Source organism: Anomaloglossus baeobatrachus, chromosome 8, assembly GCF_048569485.1.
Source record: "Anomaloglossus baeobatrachus isolate aAnoBae1 chromosome 8, aAnoBae1.hap1, whole genome shotgun sequence".
NCBI lineage: Eukaryota > Metazoa > Chordata > Amphibia > Anura > Aromobatidae > Anomaloglossus > Anomaloglossus baeobatrachus.
Window position 1 is genome coordinate 46,632,993 of NC_134360.1, and position 21,809 is coordinate 46,654,801.

General features: G+C 41.8%; 1 protein-coding gene across 2 annotated transcripts in view; it reads left to right on the top strand.

Annotated features, from left to right (window-relative positions):
• FGD5 (FYVE, RhoGEF and PH domain containing 5) overlaps nt 1-21,809 on the top strand; it is a 152,835-nt gene that overhangs the window by 38,640 nt on the left and 92,386 nt on the right. For both annotated transcript variants that reach the window (XM_075321565.1, XM_075321567.1), the window contains exon 3: nt 7,771-7,900. In XM_075321565.1, the coding sequence (XP_075177680.1) occupies nt 7,771-7,900 (130 nt within the window). The remainder of the gene's footprint in view (nt 1-7,770; nt 7,901-21,809) is intronic.

Here is a 21,809-nt window from a genome sequence, read left to right on the forward strand (position 1 = left end):
ACATGCGATTCCTCTTTAATATACAGCCAAGATAAGTGCACAGCTGGGGGCTGCAGCTTGTAGCTGTATGCTTTATCTGTGCTGGGTATCATAATATGGGGAGGACCCTATCTCAATTTTTTATTGTTTGTTTTTACTGTACGATATAGACCAGCAAACCGTGTCTGTGAGTGGAAGCGCCAGACATGCGGTCACTCAGCATGGGGACACGTCTGACTGCAACCAATCACAGACGCTGGTGGGAAGCAAAAGTAGTAAATATGTATGAGGCCAATGAGCGGCTCCGGAAGCAGAATGAGCAGTTATTACAGCCGCCCTGGTGACTGGTAAGTATCGCCTGCTCGCTTTATTATTTTTTTCTTTATTTTTCCTTTTTTTTTTTCTTACATGAGTGCTGGATCCGGATCAATACCCAGAATGCCGGGCCCGGCACTCGGGTGCCTTTGAACCCACGCGGGTTGCACTTTAGAGTCCAGGTCCGCCCATCACTATTTTTCACCCATTGAAAAAAAAAAACAACGCATTGTCAAAAACGCATGGAAAACGCAGCATGCGGACATACCCTTATACTCCCTTGTGGTCCTGTGAGGACCTCTATAGATACATAATAAGGGTGTATTATATATGTTGGTGTCCACTGGAAATGGATGACTATCAAATGCCCAATTAAAGGGTTTTCCAGGTAATCCATCAGTCTTTGGGGACCGCCCAGATAAATAGTAAGAATGAAATCATAACTGTGAAAAGATACAACTTGTACCTCCTGCTCACCAGGGCAAAATCTGTACCAAGGGTCACCACCTACCAAGTGCCAAGTGTCTTCTTATGTGTAACATAGGCCATTGTGGCCCCTGACTCACCAGGGCAGATGTGTAACTGCTACTTCTGCACCTCTTATAGATATTCTTATAATCGCGAGTCCATACCATATAATGACAGTATAGCGGAGCGCGCACAGGTAGCGCAGATTGGAGCAGAGCCCGGTGTGCAGCTCCGAGGTGATGGATGAAGTCACACTGAAAGCTTCTGATTAATGTCCATGCTGAACACGCTCTCAGAGGAATAATGAGCCGTCTATGGTCCTCGTGTTCCTCTCGCTTCCGCTTCGGACTTTGATTGTGCTGCTAACTTGGAACATTTTCTTTCCTAATCCTGATGCTTTGCTCCAAGAAACTATTAACCATGACTTTGCTGCACTCATCTCCCCCTCACCAGGACAAACTGTAGGCAAATTTATACGAATCGCGCCCCTTCCTGATAGTTTTCTATATTGTATCAGTGCAATAAAACGTATCAGTCTGCAGTTAAAAAGGCTTTGTAAGATATTGCATAGATAGCCCACCATCAGTATATGCTGTCAGCTTGGGTCCAAATGCTGATTCATTCTTTAAAGATGCACTGCCCAAAATGTGCCTAGTACTGAGGCTGTGTCCAGTACTATGATTATATCTGGTATGGAGGTTGTGCCTGGTACTGAGGCTGCTGTGCTTAGTACTTTGGCTATGCCTGGTATTGAAGTTGTGCCCGTTACTGAGGCTGTGCCTGGTACTGAGGTTATGTCAGTTATTGAGGCTGTACCTGATACTGTGACTATGCCTGGTCCAGTGGCTATGCCTAGTACTTTGACTATGTCTTGTACTAAGGTTGTGCATGTTGCTGAAGCAGTGCCTGGTACGGAGGGAGTGCCTGGTACTAAGAGTGCGCCTGGTACTGAAGTTGTGCCTGGTACTTTAACTATGCCTGGTATTGAAGTTGTGTTTTTTACGGATGCTGTGCCTGGTACCGTGGCTATGCCTGGTACTGTGCTATGCCTGGTACTGAGGTTATGTCAGTTATTGAGGCTGTGCCTGATACTCTAGCTATGCCTGGTACTGTAGCTATGCCTAGTACTTTGTATATGGCTTGTACTAAGGTTGTGCCTGTTACTGAGGCTTGGCCTGGTACTGTGGCTATGCTTGGTACTAAGGTTGTGTCAGTTTTTGAGGTTGTGCCTGATACTCTGGCTATGCTTGGTACTGTGGCTATGCCTAGTACTTTGTATATGCCTTGTACTAAGGTTGTACCTGTTGCTGAGGCTATTCCTGGTGCTGTTGCTATAGCTGATATTGTATCTATGTCTGGTATTGAGGTTGTGTCAGTTATTGAAGCTGTGTCTGATACTGTGGCTATTCCTGGTGTTGTGGCTATGCCTAGTAGTTTGGCTATGCTTTGAACTAAGGTTGTGCATGTTACTAAAGCGATGCCTGGTTCTGTGGATATGCCTGGTACTGTGGCTATGACTAGTACTTTGGCCATGACTCGTAATAAGGTTTTGCATGTTACTGAGGGCAGTGCCTGGGACTATGGTTATGCCTGGTACTGTGGCTGTGCCTAGTACTGTTAGTAAAATTGCTGCCTTGGGTACTGGTATAAGGGGCTGCAGAATTTTTCTGATCTTCAAGGAGGGGACACTCAAAGACCCCTACTAATCATACATTCATGGCCTCTTGACCCCTTCTGATATATGAATGTCTAAATCCATAGCTGTGGAAGTTTATTCTTTTATAAATGTATTCAGAAAGTTACAGTTCACTAACAACAAGTAGAGTTCTTGGAAACAATCAGGAATTGATGCAACTTTTTTTTTGCAAGTCACTTTTCTTTTTTCGTGTTTTGGTATTCCTTGATGTTTTTTGCACCAATCAATTCGAAACGGTGGATGTGGTTGAAAAATTTTTCACAAAATCAAATATGTTCTTTCTTGTTTTCAACTTTTTGCAATTTATTGCATGTTCCACTAAAATGGCACAAAAATTTGGCAGTAATGAATAAAACATAACATCTATTAGAAAGTTACAGAACTTTTTACAATGCAACAATTAATGTTGTCTAACCTGGGGGTCTCCATCCTGGATGTGTAGTGCTCCCTTCCCCATCACTGACAACAGATTCTGACGTGTCACCTTTTTGGCCGCTCCCATCACCCCTTGATGCACCGGATGATACAGAAATGTGGCATTACTCCTGTAATTATTTGTTACAAATTATCCCTCCAGGGAGGAAGGAGACAAACTCTAGCGCCACCTATTGGAAGCAGCAATCCTAAAAGTCAAAATTGGCCTTTTCATATGACCTAGGATATATGCCAGATCAGAATCCCAATTCGCAGACACGGTGTTTCGGGGTGATTGCCCCTCGTCAGTAAATACAGTTAACTCTTAGTTTACTTGGGAGGTGAAGGGGTTAAGGGGGCACTGTGCGACAGCCTTGGCTCAGAGTGGTCCAGGGTGTGCCTCCGCCCAACGTCAGTCTCCTGCGGTTCATTGCCAGGTTATCTCTAGGGAGGAAAAGACTCCCTGTTTACAGGAAATGCAGCACAAGGGTCTCCAGCGGTGGGAAAGGCGTGTGCGCTAACAAGGACACTGATTGTTTGTAACCCCTTCTAGACCGGATGGTGATCGAAGGGTTAAACATCTCCCTGGATCATGGCTGCTACTGGCAAAAAAATGGAACATTTCCTCATTGCAGCACTAATTACATCATAAAGTTTCCTGACTCCTGGATTTAATGATTTCATCATAATTAGTCTAATATTGTCTGTGACATGGAGAGAGGCGGCACATTCAGCTTAGTTTACCATTCCATTTATTTTACACCTCCACAATGATAAGAGTCCAATAAATCATGTGATAATCCACATCACGTCAACGTGTGCCTACGTTATCCTGCATTATACCCCAGAGCTGCACTCACTATTCTGCTGCTGCAGTCACTGTGTACATATATTACATTACTTATCCTGTACTGACCCTGAGTTACATCCTGTATTATGCTCCAGAGCTGCACTCACTATTCTGCTGGTGCAATCACTGAGTACATACATTACATTACTTATCCTGCATTACAACCTGTATTATACTCTAGAGCTGCACTCACTACTCTAGTGATGCATTCACTGTGTGCTTACATTACATTACTTATTCTGTACTGATCCTGAGTTACATTCTGCATTATACTCCAGAGCTGCACTCACTATTCTGCTGGTGCAGTCACTGTGTGCATACATTATATTACTTATTCTGTACTGATTCTCAGTTACATCCTGTATTATACTCCAGAGCTGCACTCACTATTCTGCTGGTGCGGTCCCTGTATACATACATTACTTATTCTGTACTGATCCTGAGTTACATCCTGCATTATACTCCAGAGCTGCAGTCATTATTCTGCTGGTGCAGTCACTGTGTACATACATTATATTATTTATCCTGTACTGATCCTGAGTTATACCCTGTATCATACTCCAGAGCTGCAATCACTATTCTGCTGGTGCAGTCACTGTGTACATAATTATATTATTTATCATGTACTGATCCTGAGTTATACCCTGTATCATACTGCAGAGCTGCACTCCCTATTCTGCTGGTGCAGTTACTGTGTACATACATTACATTACTTATCCTATATTATACTCCAGAGCTGCACTCCCTATTCTGCTGGTGCAGTCAGTGTACATACATTACATTACTAATCCTGTACTGATCCTGAGTTACATCCTGTATTATACTCCAGAGCTGCACTCACTATTCTGCTGGTGCAGTCACTGTGTACATACATTACTGATCCTGTACTGATCCTGAGTTACCTCCTGTATTATACTCCAGAGCTGCACTCACTATTCTGCTGGTGCAGTCACTGTGTGCATACATTATATTACTTATTCTGTACTGATTCTCAGTTACATCCTGTATTATACTCCAGAGCTGCACTCACTATTCTGCTGGTGCGGTCGCTGTATACATAAATTACATTACTTATTCTGTACTGATCCTGAGTTACATCCTGCATTATACTCCAGAGCTGCAGTCATTATTCTGCTGGTGCAGTCACTGTGTACATACATTATATTATTTATCCTGTACTGATCCTGAGTTATACCCTGTATCATACTCCAGAGCTGCAATCACTATTCTGCTGGTGCAGTCACTGTGTACATAATTATATTATTTATCATGTACTGATCCTGAGTTATACCCTGTATCATACTGCAGAGCTGCACTCCCTATTCTGCTGGTGCAGTTACTGTGTACATACATTACATTACTTATCCTATATTATACTCCAGAGCTGCACTCCCTATTCTGCTGGTGCAGTCAGTGTACATACATTACATTACTGATCCTGTACTGATCCTGAGTTACATCCTGCATTATACTCCAGAGCTGCACTCACTATTCTGCTGGTGCAGTCACTGTGTGCATACATTATATTACTTATTCTGTACTGATTCTCAGTTACATCCTGTATTATACTCCAGAGCTGCACTCACTATTCTGCTGGTGCGGTCCCTGTGTACATACATTACATTACTTATTCTGTACTGATTCTGAGTTACATCCTGTATTATACTCCAGAGCTGCAGTCACTATTCTGCTGGTGCAGTCACTGTGTACATACATTATATTATTTATCCTGTACTGATCCTGAGTTATACCCTGTATCATTCTCCAGAGCTGCAATCACTATTCTGCTGGTGCAGTCACTGTGTACATAATTATATTATTTATCATGTACTGATCCTGAGTTATACCCTGTATTATACTGCAGAGCTGCACTCACTATTCTGCTGGTGCAGTCACTGTGCACATACATTACATTACTGATCCTGTACTGATCCTGAGTTACATCCTGTATAATACTCCAGAGCTGTACTCACAATTCTGCTGGTGCAGTCTCTTTGTACATACATTACATTACTTATCCTGTACTGATCCTGAGTTACCTCCTGTATTATACTCCGGAGCTGCACTCACTATTCTGCTGGTGCAGTCACTGTGCACATACATTACATTGCTGATCCTGAGCTGAGTCATGGCGCACATTATCTTGGTGCTTGCTTTCTTTAGTCTGGGTGCTGGCATGCGGCGGGTATAAATCTCGGCTGGCACGCCGTTAGCTGTGGTCTGGTGCCCTGGCTCCCTGGTGGTTTTTAGCTTGGCCTCATTCACCCTCCAGCCGCAATCTGGTGTCACTCAGCCATATCATTACTACAAGCAGAGGAATTACCAGGGGATGAGACTGTGGAGAGGAGGAAAGCGTCTCCAGGCGCTTATCTGACACTGCTCCCAGAGAGCGCTGCCCAATTAATTGTTAACCCCTTACTGCACCGTGTACTGACCCAGACAGCACAAGCAGAAAGTCGGCTGGGAATTATTTGCACATTGTTGTCTCTGACCCCACTAGTAAAAATGCAGGCGACTCCATAAATCAGCCCTCGCCCCCCACTACTATGCTCTAATTGGAAGGTATTGTTCACCTGCTCATCCCCCTGTCATCCATCATCTGCTGCCCAGGGGGCAATTCTCTATCTCCCCTCAATAATAAGATTATGGATTGTGTCCCCGGATGGCGGCGCTGCGCTGTGTGATCACCGCCCTATATCATTACTGTCCATTTCTCTGACACAACGATTTTCTTTATTGCTCCTGATGTGTCCGTCCGTCTTCAGAGACCAAGATCTAATTGTATCAGCACCGGTGGCAAGTGTTACGTCCTGCGACAATGTGTACGGTCATGTGACCCCACTGGCGGTATACACCATAATGGGGTACATATGGCAGTGCTGTGCAGTGGGAAGCCTGTCTGCGGGTGTTCATCAATGAGATTTACACCCCACACCCCCCTGCGCCCCAATGTCACAGCCACCATGGTATAATCCACCCACCCAAAGTGCTCTGGTCTAGTTCATGGGCTAAAAACCTGTCCTGAATACTGCTCTTCACAGCTGGGGGTTTGCTACAATTGTATCCTGAACATTATGAATTTCTTACAATGTATAGAATTGTAACAAACCCTCAGCTGTCAGAAAGCTTGTATGTCCATGTGAATGCTTCCATTCATTGGCAGCAAGCATAAAATTGTTTAAAATATACAGCACATTATATTATCCTATCTATCTATCTAACTATATGGAGAAATCCATATATTGCGGAACACTATCTAATATAGTAACCAAAGATCAAAATGATTGCCTTAATGTGGTTCAAATAGAGAGGTGATATAATGAAAAGTTTAGATTATATACCTTAATGGCTGGTCTGAGTGACCTTGCCTGCTGCGGACCCCGACGCGCATTTCGTACTCTGAGGAAGTTATGAAATGCGCGTTGGGGTCCGCAACAGGCAAGTAGGTCACACAGACAACTCAGACCAGCCATTAAGGTATATAACCTAAACTTTTCATTATATAATCTCTCTATTTGAACCACATTGAGGTGTTAATTTTGATCCTTGGTTGCTATATTAGATAGTGTTCCGCAATATATGGATTTCTCCTTTTGCACATATTAAGCACATTATACATGTTTATTAATTTTATTGTGGTTCTTGCACTAGCTATACTCTCTAGCACTCCATTTTTATATTTTTAAAATAATTTATAACATATCTTATAGGTTATATCACTTGGTCGTGTCTCGCTGGCATAAGGGAATATCTCGGTCCTTTACAGTAGTTTTTCATGTTTGTTTTTACATTGATTGTAATATGGTATCATATATATATATATATATATATATATATATATATATATATATATATATATAATATATTGCTTTTTGGTCACTATTTCTCTTTCCTGGTGATTTTGCCCATACCTTGTAAGGGGATTATTAGATTTGTTTGATGGTAAAATGCTGCCATTTTTTGACAATTAAGACAAAAAAATGCAATGAGGATAGAATTTCTGTAAAAGTTGTTACTTTCCTTTGACGCATTGTCTCCCTATACACAGTGCCTACACGGAGCCCTACAAAGTCTGTCCCATCCCCATGAACAACATTGAGGACATGACATCTGACGAGGACCAGAAAAGCTCTGAAGGCGAAGAGTGCAGCTCTGGAGGAAATGGAGGGGTTCAGAAGGTACTGGGATAAGTTGTCAGTCATACTGGTCTCTGTCGGATTATTCCTGCGATTTATGTAATTATCTACTGCCCTATAGATCGTCTACCTTATCCTTATACCTTACATAAGTACAATCTACTGCTCGCAGTTATCAGCCATGTCAGACTGCTGTGGGTTAATGCAATAAATTGTTTTCTGATATCAGCTATTTTAGACTTCGGAAGGGACTAACTGTAAGACAAGTCAGTACAGTCTGTTTCTTTCTGTTACCAGTCTTTTGCTCTATGTTATCATCCATTTTAACAGTAGGGAGGGTCTGACTGTAAAAGGTTGCAGCAGTTAGTTGTTCTGCATTTGGGATTGGGAAAAGGTTGAGTGTAGATTGGGTAAATTAAATCTATTGCTCGCTGTTTTCAGCCATTTTTGCTTGGTGGGGTTAACTGTGTGGTAAATGCAATCGACTGCTCCCTGTTATCATCCATTTTAACACTAGGGAAGATCTGACTGTAAAAGGTTTTAGCTAGGGAAAAGGTTGAATGTAGGTTGGGTACATGCAATCTATTGCTCCCTGTTATCAGCCATTTCTGCTTGGTCGGTTAACTGAGAGGTAAATGCAGTCTACTGCTCCCTGTTATCATCCATTTTAACACTAGGGAGGGTCTGACTGTAAAAGGTTTTGGCAATCAGTTGTTCTGCCATTTGGGATTGGGGAAAGGTTGAGTGTAGGTTGGGTAAATGTAATGTATTGCTCCCTGTTATCAGCCATTTCCTCTTGATGGGGTTAATTGTAAGAGAGGTAAATGCAGTCTGCTGCTCCCTGTTATCAGCTATTTCAGGCTAAAGATCCTTCAAACCTCCACATATTTCAATGCTAGGGACCCCTAGATAAATCCATCATGATAGCGGTGACATACATTTGTACAGTGAGTTTGCTGTGTCTGCGCTTAGGAGGAAAACCCATGACATTGTCCTTTTATATCACTACCGAGGCTGAGACTGCGACCTCTGCACCCCCCAGAGCCCCGGCTCTGCCCTCACCCACCTAGTATGCAGATGTTGCCCTTTCTCTGGCAGATGTGCCCCTCACCCCCTTCCTCCAGCTGCACATGTCGTCTCAAAGAGCAAGAAAACAGAGGGTCTCATTGATGGGAAGGTCTCTGCAGCGGGTACACTGAGCCTTTATCCCAGTCCTGCCCCCCTCCTCCCGGCTGTGACTGTATTGTGTGTGTTTACATCTGTATGTATAAATATGTACATATGTAGATGTCTGTATGTATAAACAAGTGCATGTGTGTAGATGTGAGTGCAGCTATATGCTTGTAGATGTGTGTACATAGTTGTGGCTGTATGTCGGTAGGATACTGTATATGAAAATGTGTGTGTATATAGACGTAGATGTATATATACTATACAAGTGTATATGTAGTGGCGTAACTAGAGTCTGATGGGCCCCGGTGCAAAGTTTGAGCCTTGTCCCCCCCCCCCCACCCCCCCGCCTGTTGTCAGATATATGGGCCTCTGTAGCATTCTAAATCATATAAAGACATATGTGTTGCCTCCCTCCCCTTTCATTGTGTGGTACTGACCCCCATCCTGTACTAATGTCCCCCATCCTGGGCCACTTTCTGGTAAATATGTCCCCCATCCTGGTGTATGACCTCAGCATGGCTAAATCCTGGAATATATGGCCTCATCCTGGTATATATGTCCCCATCATGGCTAAATCCTAGAATATATGGCCCCATCCTGGTATATATGTCCCCATCATGGCTAAATCCTGGAATATATGGCCCCATCCTGGTATATATATATATGTCCCCATCATGGCCCATCCTGGTATATGTGGCCTCATCCTGGTACATATGTCTCCATCATGGCCCCATCATGTTGTATGACCCCATCATGGCTATATCCTGGTATATATATATATATCCGCATCATGGCTCATCCTGGTATATATATCCACATCTTAGCCCCAGACTGGTATATATGTCCCCATCCTGATATATGTTCCCATCTTGGCATCATCCTGGTATAGATATCACCATAATGGCCCCATCCTGGTATAAATATTCCCATCCTGATATAGATGTCCTCATAATGGCCCCATCCTGGTATTCATGTCCCCATAATGGCCCCAGCCTGGTATTCATGTCCCCATAATGGCCCCAGCCTCGTTTAAATCCCCATCCTGGCCGCATCCTGGTACACATATCCCCCGGCGCCACACAAGGTAAAAAAACCCAAAACAATTATACTCACCTTCCACCGGCTCCCCGGTGTCCTCCTCCAATAATGACATGCCGCAACCGACTAGCGTGCAAGTGTCATGATGTCACTGTCATGTGCGGCACGTCCACTTACAGCGCGGTCAGCTGCCAGATGCCGATATATTCTCTGCTCCCCATGCTCTGGATTACGGGCATGGCCGGTAGAAATGAATATTCATAGCCTTAATTGGCGGCTGGCACATCGCAGTGCAGGGACCTCACGAGTCTATGTGCTGCAATGTATTTCAGCTGGATGAGCACCCTCGGATGCACATCCAGCTGAAGCAGTAGCTGGCAGCCGGCGGGACCCCTGTACCCCCGGGCCCGATTGCAGTCACGATTGCTGCGACCGTGATTTTTACGCCCTTATGTATATGAATTTAGTAGACTTCCATCAATCTTGTAACAATGGACTTTAATAGGTTCCGCGTTATCAAATATTCCAGATTATCAGATGGTCATTAAAGGGTTATTTCCAAAATAATAAGTTATCCCTTGCAAGGGATAATGTACTGATCGTTGGGTGTCTGACTGCTCACAATTATAAAAGAAGGGCGCTGCATCACCATCTTGAACCCTGCGGAGTTGCGCATGCTCAGCCTCAGCTCCATTCATTGTCTATGGGACTGTCGGAAATATCGGAGAACTGGACAGGGCTATTTCCTGCAGTCTCCGGCATGACCCCGGTTCCTGGGTTGCAGATCCCCAATCTCAGGTGCAAGGACGACTCCCGGGGTTATAATTGTCCAGTGCGTTCTCGGTTTTCAGGCCTGCAGGGGAGGATTGCGTGTAGCCGTCTGGCAGCGTCTCCATGTCCGGCCATGAATAATAGATGCGGTGTATCACGTCGTCCTCTTATTCGGAGCAGTGACCCATCCGTCAGCGCCTGTCACTGTGTTATTACATTATTGCTCCGCAGTCAGCACTCTCAGGGCTCTTTGGCGAAGCTGTTACCCTCCAGGTTAATGCACAATGCGCCTTATTGAGCCGGGGACGGACATTTTTTAAGTGACAAGGAGCCAAGAGATTCGGCCATCAGCAGGTGTGAGATTGCAGATATCATCCCAGCAAAGGATGTTACCCGGCTTTCCCAGGCGCCTGAATGGCAGATTATGGAAAAAGGTGGTGCTATAGAGGCTAGTTATGTACATGGGGCCTCTGGAGAAAGGACCCAATCATGGCTGGTCTTTGCTATTGACTAGCGAGAACCCATGAAGGAGCCCCCTTACCATAACCACTGCAATGCCTAGTTATGCAGTCAGGACGATTTATAGAGGAGGCGATGTCTATATGCGGCCCCTAGAAAGAGACAAATCAACTAAAAGCTTGTGGCCCATGAAAAATATCCAATCTGACCCCCAACTATCATGGGTCATTAACAATATTGGTCTTCTTACTTTTGGGTCCCCCTAGTCTCCAGGTATTGGGTACCACTGTATCCTATACATCCTCTATAGTTATGCCCCTGTTTGGGTACCACTGTATCCCCTACCCCCCTGATAGATACATCCCTGGTTGGGTACCACTGTATAATTACACCTCTGATTGGGATGCACTGCATCCCTTACACCCCCTATAGTTATGCCCCTGATTGGATACCACAGTATCCCCTACACCTCCTATAGTTACCTGGTTCGGTACCACTGTGTCCCGTACACCTTCTATAGTTACACCCTTAATTGGGTACTACTGTATGCCAGCACTGCACCCCCTATAGTTACGCCCCTAGTTGGATACAACTACACCCCCTATAGTTATGACCCTGGTTATGTACCACTGCATCCCCTACATCCCTATAGTTATGCCCCTAATTGGGTACCACTGTATCACTGCACCCCCTATAGTTACACCCCTGATGGAGAACCACTGCATCCCTTACACCCCCTATAGGTATGCCCCTGATTGGATACCACAGTATCCCCCACACCTCCTATAGTTACACACCTGTTTGGGTACCACTGTATCCCGTACACCCTCTATAATTACACCCTTAATTGGGTACCACTGTATCCCAGCACTGCACTCCCTATAGTTATGCTCCTGGTTGGGTACAGCTACATCCACTACAGTTATGACCCTGGTTGTATACCACTGCATCCCCTTCGTCCCTATAGATACACCCCTAATTGGGTACCACTGTATCCCTGCATCCTCTATAGTTACACCCCTGATTGGGTACCACTGCATCCCCTACACCCCCTAACTGGGTACCACTGTATCCCTACACCCCCTATAGTTACACCCCTGGTGGGTACCACTGCATCTGTACACCCCCTATAGTTACACCCCTGATTGGGTACCACTGCATCTCCTACACCCCCTAACTGGGTACCACTGTATCCCTACACCCCCTATAGTTACACCCCTGATTGGGTACCACTGCATCTGTACACCCCCTATAGTTACACCCCTGATTGGGAACACTGCATCCCTACACTCCCTAACTGGGTACCACTGTATCCCTACACCCCCTATAGTTACACCCCTGGTTGGGTACCACTGCATCTGTACACCCCCTATAGTTACACCCCTGATTGGGTACCACTGCATCTCCTACACCCCCTAACTGGGTACCACTGTATCCCTACACCCCCTATAGTTACACCCCTGATTGGGAACACTGCATCCCTACACTCCCTAACTGGGTACCACTGTATCCCTACACCCCCTAACTAGGTACCACTGTATCCCTACACCCCCTAACTAGGTACCACTGTATCCCTACACCCCCTATAGTTACACCCCTGATTGGGTACCACTGCATCCCCTACTCCCCCTTTTAAATATGCTCCCATTTCTTTGCTATTTGGTGGCAATAACCTGAGGACTCCATTCACTTAGGCACTGTAAGGACTGGAAACACAGGAGGGGACAGTCAGCACTAGGGTGGTGGAAAGCAGCAACCAAGGATTGGAGCACTATGAGGGGGGCTTATTTTTCATCCCTACTATGGAGCCCCCTTTACCTCCCCCCATAGATACACTTTGGTAAACTCAGTGTTTCTCAAATTCAGACTATTAATCAGAAGTGGACGATTCATTCTGGGCAGTTTTCTGTAGATTGTAAGCTCCTTGGACCAGAATCTGCAATAGAAGATGCTTTGTGGTGGTTTCTGCCGGCAAGGAATGGGTGGAGGCGCGCTCTATTTTTAATAAAATGTTGTTACCCCCTCGCCCTGCAGAAACTGATAAACAGAAGTATCCTCCTCATACATCACACAGCGCCCCCGGCCCCTGCGCGGTTGTAAATAGCGCGGTCACAGACAATGGGCGGAATATAATGAAATGTTTTCCCTCTCAGGGCGTCAGTTCCTCTGTGGCTGTTTGTAAATACAAAGGACAGAAAAGAGCAGCGACCGATCGGCCGATTCCACCCTCTGACGGCTGCGGCGTAGGGGCCACATAGACCTGATGTCTGGGGATAGTCCGAGGGACTATCACAGGAGTCTATATAGAGATGTAGCAGAGCTGGGTTTGGCGGATCTAGCAAAAAGCTGCATTTATCATGCGCCGGAACTACATATTTTAAATTACATCTAGCTGTGTTTGCAAGATGTAGCAGAGCTGTGTTTGCAAGACGTAGCAGAGCTGTGTTTGCAAGATGGAGCAGAGCTGTGTTTGCAAGATATATCTGAACTGTATTTGCAAGATATAGTAGAGCTGTGTTTGCAAGATATATCTGAACTGTATTTGCAAGATATAGTAGAGCTGTGTTTGCAAGATATATCTGAACTGTATTTGCAAGATGGATTAGAGCTGTGTTTGCAAGATGGAGCACAGCTGTGTTTGCTAGATGTAGTAGAGCTGTGTTTGCAAGATAGAGTAGAGCTGTGTTTGAAAGATGTAGTAGAGGTGTGTTTGCAAAATGTAGTAGAGGTGTGTTTGCAAATTATATCAGAGCTGTGTTTCCAAGATGGAGCAGAGCTATGTTTTCAAGATGGAGTAAACTTGTGTTTGCAAGATGTAGCAGAACTGTACTGTATTTGCAAAATATGTAGAGCTGTGTTTGCAAGATGTAGTCAAGCTCTTTTTGTAAGATGTAGTCGACCTGTTTGATAGGTGTAGTAGAGCTGTTTGCAAGATGGAGCAAATCTGTGTTTGCAAGATGGAGCAGAGCTGTGTTTGCAAGATGGAGCAGAGCTTTGCTTGCGTGATGGATCAGAGCTGTGTTTGCAAAATGTAGCAGAGCTGAGTTTCTCTGATGTAGCAGGGCTGAATTTGTCAGATGTAGCAAAGCTGTGTTTGCAAGATGTAACAGAAAAGAAACAAGCCCCCCACACCACTGAGCTCCAGTGGTCTGACAAGCGATGATCACCACTTGGCTCAGTTCACACGCTGCGGATTTAGTTTACTGTGTCGGCCTCATTCATCTGAATGGGATTCGCAGAAATTCACATTCTGGAACTGATGTCCAATTGCAGCAAATCAGCCGTGTGTTAACAGAACGATCTCGCCGTGACCTCTCTGTACCCCCAGAGCTCATCCCTTTAATGGCCTCCTGTCTTATCCCAAATAGTATTTCCCTGTCTTCTCCATCAGCTAAAATCTCTATAACCGCTGCTGTAATTCCACATAACTGCCCCCGGGAGGGTGACGAGATTGCGGCTGAGCGGAGACCTTGGTGCCTGGGGGATCCCAGAGGTCTTTCTGCCAAAATCTAATATAATTACACCCCCAGTGGCTAAAAAGTGTTACTGCACCAACTGGTTATCCAGGATTAGTCGAATATGGCGCCCCCCATGTATGTGGGTTGTGTCTGGTATTGCAGCTCAGCGTTAATGATGTTAGAAAGGGTGACATTGGAGGCTACTGAAAGGGTTAATTCTGAATGCTGGCCGCAGTAATGGGCACTTCCTTCCACATCATGCCATTAGAGAATGGTCTGATGGTCATGTGATCTGCCGGGCATGAAGACATATCAATCAGAGGATGACCTCACATGGTGGAAGTGGGGCCTCCCCGAGAACTTGGCACAGGCCACAGTGGGGATATGAGGACGTGCGGAGTGCCCAGTGCGAGCCTCATTATACCCCAGCGCCATGCCAGCCCGAGCATGAGATACGAGAGGAAAGAAACCACCAAGTGTAAAAGTATAAAACTTTATCAACATACAAGGACAATACAAGTGCATCTCAATAAATTAGAATATCATCAAAAAGTTAATTTATTTCAGTAATTCAATACAAAAAGGGAAACACATGTATTATATAGAGTCATTACACACAGAGGGATCTATTCCTATATATTATAGAGTCATTGCACACAGAGGATCTATTCCTATATATTATATAGAGTCATTACACACAGAGAGATCTATTCCTATATATTATATAAAGTCACTACACACAGAGGGATCTATTCCTATATATTATATAGAGTCATTACACACAGAGGATCTATTCCTATATATTATATAGAGTCATTACACACAGAAGGATCTATTCTTATTTATTATAGTCATTCTACACAGAAGGATCTATTCCTATATATTCTATAGAGTCATCACACACAGAGGGATCTATGTCATGTGTTTATTTCTGTTAATGTTGATGATTATGGCTTACAGCCAATGAAAACCCAAAAGTCATTATCTGAGAAAATTAGAACAATAACCACAAAACACCTGCAAAGGCTTCCCAAGCATTTAAAGTGGTCCCTTAGTCTGGTTCAGTAGGCCACACAATCATGAAGAAGATTGCTGACTTGACAAATATCCAGAAGGCAGTCATTGACACCCCACAAGGAGGGTAAGCCACAAAAGATCATTGCTAAAGAAGCTGGCTGTTCACAGAGTGCTGTATCCAAGCATGTTACTGGAGAGTTGAGTGGAAGGAAAAAGTGTGGTAGAAAAAGGTGCACAAGTAACCGGGATAACTGCAGCCTTGATAGGATTGTTAAGAAAAGGCCATTCAAAAATGTGTGGTGGAGATTCCCAAGGAGTGGACGCTGCTGGAGTCAGTGCTTCAAGAGCCACCACACACAGACATTTCCAGGACATGGGCTACAAGTGTCACATTCCTTGTGTCAGGCCACTCATGACCAATAGACAACTCCAGAAACGTCTTACCTGGGCCAAGGAGGAAAAGATCTGGACTGTTCTCAGTGTCCAAGGTGTTGTTTTCAGATGAAAGTAAATTTTGCCTTTCATTTGGAAATCGCGGTCCCAGAGTCTGGAGGAAGAGTGGAGAGGCCACAATCCAAGCTGCTGAGGTCTAGTGTGAAGTCTCCACAATCAGTGATGGTTTGGGGAGCCATGTCATCTGCTGGTGTAAGTCCAATGTGCTTTATCAAGGCCAAAGTCAGCGCAGCCGTCTACCAGGAAATATTAGAGCACTTCATGCTTCCCTCTGCTGACAAGCTTTTTGGAGATGGAAATGTCATTTTCCAGCATTACGTGGCCCCTGTCCACACTGCCAAAAGTACCAATACCTGGTTTACTAACCACAGTATTACTGGGCTTGATTGGCCACCAAACTCGCCTGACCTAAACCCCATAGAGAATCTATGAGAGACATCAGAGCCAACAACGCAGCCGAGCTGAAGGCGGCTATCAAAGCAACCTGGGCTTCCATAACACCTCATCAGTGCCACAGGCTGATCGCCTCCTGCCACATTGCCGCATTGATGCTGTAATTCATGGAAAAGGAGCCCGACCAAGTATTGAGGCATTTACTGCACAGGCAATTCAGTAGGCGCCAACATTTCTGAGTGTAACTTAATTTTTCACTTGGTCTAATATAATATTCTAATTTTGTGACATAATGACTTTGGGGTTTTCATTGGCTGTAAGCCATAATCATCAACATTAACAGAAATAAACACGTGAAATAGATCCCTCTGTGTGTAATGACTCTATATAATAGGAATAGATCCCTCTGTGTGTAATGACTCTATATAATATATAGGAATAGATCCCTCTGTGTGTAATGACTCTATATAATAGGAATAGATCCCTCTGTGTGTAATGACTCTATATAATATATAGGAATAGATCCCTCTGTGTGTAATTACTCTATATAATATATAGGAATAGATCCCTCTGTGTGTAATTACTCTATATAATATATAGGAATAGATCCCTCTGTGTGTAATTACTCTATATAATATATAGGAATAGATCCCTGTGTGTAATGACTCTATATAATATATAGGAATAGATCCCTCTGTGTGTAATTACTCTATATAATATATAGGAATAGATCCCTGTATGTAATGACTCTATATAATATATAGGAATAGATCCCTCTGTGTGTAATGACTGTATATAATATATAGGAATAGATCCCTGTGTGTAATGACTCTATATAATATATAGGAATAGATCCCTCTGTGTGTAATGACTCTATATAATATATAGGAATAGATCCCTCTGTGTGTAATGACTCTATATAATATATAGGAATAGATCCCTGTGTGTAATGACTCTATATAAGATATAGGAATAGAGCCCTCTGTGTGTAATGACTAATATAATATATAGGAATAGATCCCTCTGTGTGTAATTACTCTATATAATATATAGGAATTGATCCCTCTGTGTGTAATGACTCTATATAATATATAGGAATAGATCCCTGTGTGTAATGACTCTATATAATATATAGGAATAGATCCCTCTGTGTGTAATGACTCTATATAATATATAGGAATAGATCCCTCTGTGTGTAATGACTCTATATAATATATAGGAATAGATCCCTCTGTGTGTAATTGCTCTATATAATATATAGGAATAGATCCCTCTGTGTGTAATGACTCTATATAATATATAGGAATAGATCCCTGTGTGTAATGACTCTATATAATATACAGGAATAGATCCCTCTGTGTGTAATGACTCTATATAATATATAGGAATAGATCCCTCTGTGTGTAATTACTCTATATAATATATAGGAATAGATCCCTCTGTGTGTAATTACTCTATATAATATATAGGAATAGATCCTTCTGTGTGTAATGACTCTATATAATATATAGGAATAGATCCCTCTGTGTGTAATGACTCTATATAATATATAGGAATAGATCCCTGTGTGTAATGACTCTATATAATATATAGGAATAGATCCCTCTGTGTGTAATGACTCTATATAATATATAGGAATAGATCCCTCTGTGTGAAATGACTCTATATAATATATAGGAATAGATCCCTGTGTGTAATGACTCTATATAATATATAGGAATAGAGCCCTCTGTGTGTAATGACTAATATAATATATAGGAATAGATCCCTCTGTGTGTAATTACTCTATATAATATATAGGAATAGATCCCTCTGTGTGTAATGACTCTATATAATATATAGGAATAGATCCCTGTGTGTAATGACTCTATATAATATATAGGAATAGATCCCTCTGTGTGTAATGACTCTATATAATATATAGGAATAGATCCCTCTGTGTGTAATTACTCTATATAATTTATAGGAATAGATCACTCTGTGTGTAATTACTCTATATAATATATAGGAATAGATCCCTCTGTGTGTAATTACTCTATATAATATATAGGAATAGATCCCTCTGTGTGCAATGACTCTATATAATATATAGGAATAGATCCTTCTGTGTGTAATGACTCTATATAATATATAGGAATAGATCCCTCTGTGTGTAATGACGCTATATAATATATAGGAATAGATCCCTCTGTGTGTAATTACTCTATATAATATATAGGAATAGATCCCTCTGTGTGTAATGACTCTATATACGGTAATATATAGGAATAGATCCCTCTGTGTGTAATGACTCTATATAATATATAGGAATAGATCCCTCTGTGTGTAATTACTCTATATAATATATAGGAATAGATCCCTCTGTGTGTAATGACTCTATATAATATATAGGAATAGATCCCTGTGTGTAATGACTCTATATAATATATAGGAATAGATCCCTCTGTGTGTAATGACTCTATATAATATATAGGAATAGATCCCTGTGTGTAATGACTCTATATAATATATAGGAATAGATCCCTCTGTGTGTAATGACTCTATATAATATATAGGAATAGATCCCTCTGTGTGTAATTACTCTATATAATTTATAGGAATAGATCACTCTGTGTGTAATTACTCTATATAATATATAGGAATAGATCCCTCTGTGTGTAATTACTCTATATAATATATAGGAATAGATCCCTCTGTGTGTAATGACTCTATATAATATATAGGAATAGATCCCTCTGTGTGTAATGACTCTATATAATATATAGGAATAGATCCCTCTGTGTGTAATTACTCTATATAATATATAGGAATAGATCCCTCTGTGTGTAATGACTCTATATAATATATAGGAATAGATCCCTTTGTGTGTAATTACTCTATATAATATATAGGACTACTGTAGATCCCTCTGTGTGTGTAATGACTCTATATAATATATAGGAATAGATCCCTGTGTGTAATGACTCTATATAATATATAGGAATAGATCCCTCTGTGTGTAATGACTCTATATAATATATAGGAATAGATCCCTCTGTGTGTAATGACTCTATATAATATATAGGAATAGATCCCTCTGTGTATAATGACTCTATATAATATATAGGAATAGAGCCCTCTATGTGTAATGACTCTATATAATATATAGGAATAGATCCCTCTGTGTGTAATTGCTCTATATAATATATAGGAATAGATCCCTCTGTGTGTAATGACTCTATATAATATATAGGAATAGATCCCTGTGTGTAATGACTCTATATAATATATAGGAATAGAGCCCTCTGTGTGTAATGACTAATATAATATATAGGAATAGATCCCTCTGTGTGTAATTACTCTATATAATATATAGGAATAGATCCCTCTGTGTGTAATGACTCTATATATTATATATAGGAATAGATCCCTGTGTGTAATGACTCTATATAATATATAGGAATAGATCCCTCTGTGTGTAATGACTCTATATAATATATAGGAATAGATCCCTCTGTGTGTAATTACTCTATATAATTTATAGGAATAGATCACTCTGTGTGTAATTACTCTATATAATATATAGGAATAGATCCCTCTGTGTGTAATTACTCTATATAATATATAGGAATAGATCCCTCTGTGTGTAATGACTCTATATAATATATAGGAATAGATCCTTCTGTGTGTAATGACTCTATATAATATATAGGAATAGATCCCTCTGTGTGTAATGACTCTATATAATATATAGGAATAGATCCCTCTGTGTGTAATTACTCTATATAATATATAGGAATAGATCCCTCTGTGTGTAATGACTCTATATAATATATAGGAATAGATTCCTCTGTGTGTAATGACTCTATATAATATATAGGAATAGATCCCTCTCTGTGTAATTACTCTATATAATATATAGGAATACTGTAGATCCCTCTGTGTGTAATGACTCTATATAATATATAGGAATAGATCCCTCTGTGTGTAATTACTCTATATAATATATAGGAATAGATCCCTCTGTGTGTAATGACTCTATATAATATATAGGAATAGATTCCTCTGTGTGTAATGACTCTATATAATATATAGGAATAGATCCCTCTCTGTGTAATTACTCTATATAATATATAGGAATACTGTAGATCCCTCTGTGTGTAATGACTCTATATAATATATAGGAGTAGATCCCTGTGTGTAATGACTCTATATAATATATAGGAATAGATCCCTCTGTGTGTAATGACTCTATATAATATATAGGAATAGATCCCTCTGTGTGTAATGACTCTATATAATATATAGGAATAGATCCCTGTGTGTAATGACTCTATATAATATATAGGAATAGAGCCCTCTGTGTGTAATGACTAATATAATATATAGGAATAGATCCCTCTGTGTGTAATTACGCTATATAATATATAGGAATAGATCCCTCTGTGTGTAATGACTCTATATAATATATAGGAATAGATCCCTGTGTGTAATGGCTCTATATAATATATAGGAATAGATCCCTCTGTTTGTAATGACTCTATATAATATATAGGAATAGATCACTGTGTGTAATGACTCTATATAATATCTAGGAATAGATCCCTCTGTGTGTAATTACTCTATATAATTTATAGGAATAGATTCCTCTGTGTTTAATTACTCTATATAATATATAGGAATACTGTAGATCCCTCTGTGTGTAATGACTCTATATAATATATAGGAATAGATCCCTGTGTGTAATGACTCTATATAATATATAGGAATAGATCCCTCTGTGTGTAATGACTCTATATAATATATAGGAATAGATCCCTCTGTGTGTAATGACGCTATATAATATATAGGAATAGATCCCTCTGTGTGCAATTACTCTATCTATATATATAATTGCCTTATTCTGTCTGTCTGTCTGTCTGTCTATCTGTCTGTCTATCTGTCTATCTGTCTGTCTGTCATGCTCCGAAATTGTGTCCTTACGGTGACACAAAGCTGATTGGCCGCTGGGCTCGCCATGGCCCCGCCCCCCCACACGGATTGGCCTCTCGCCCCGGCTCTCTGCAGGCCCCGCCCCCCTCACGCAATCCACGCTCGCTCTGGCCCAACTGACACGGAGCCCCGATTCCCAGGTGAGTACACACACACACATCAGATCACACTCACTCTCACACACACCTCACACATCACAACATGCTGGGATATCGCTT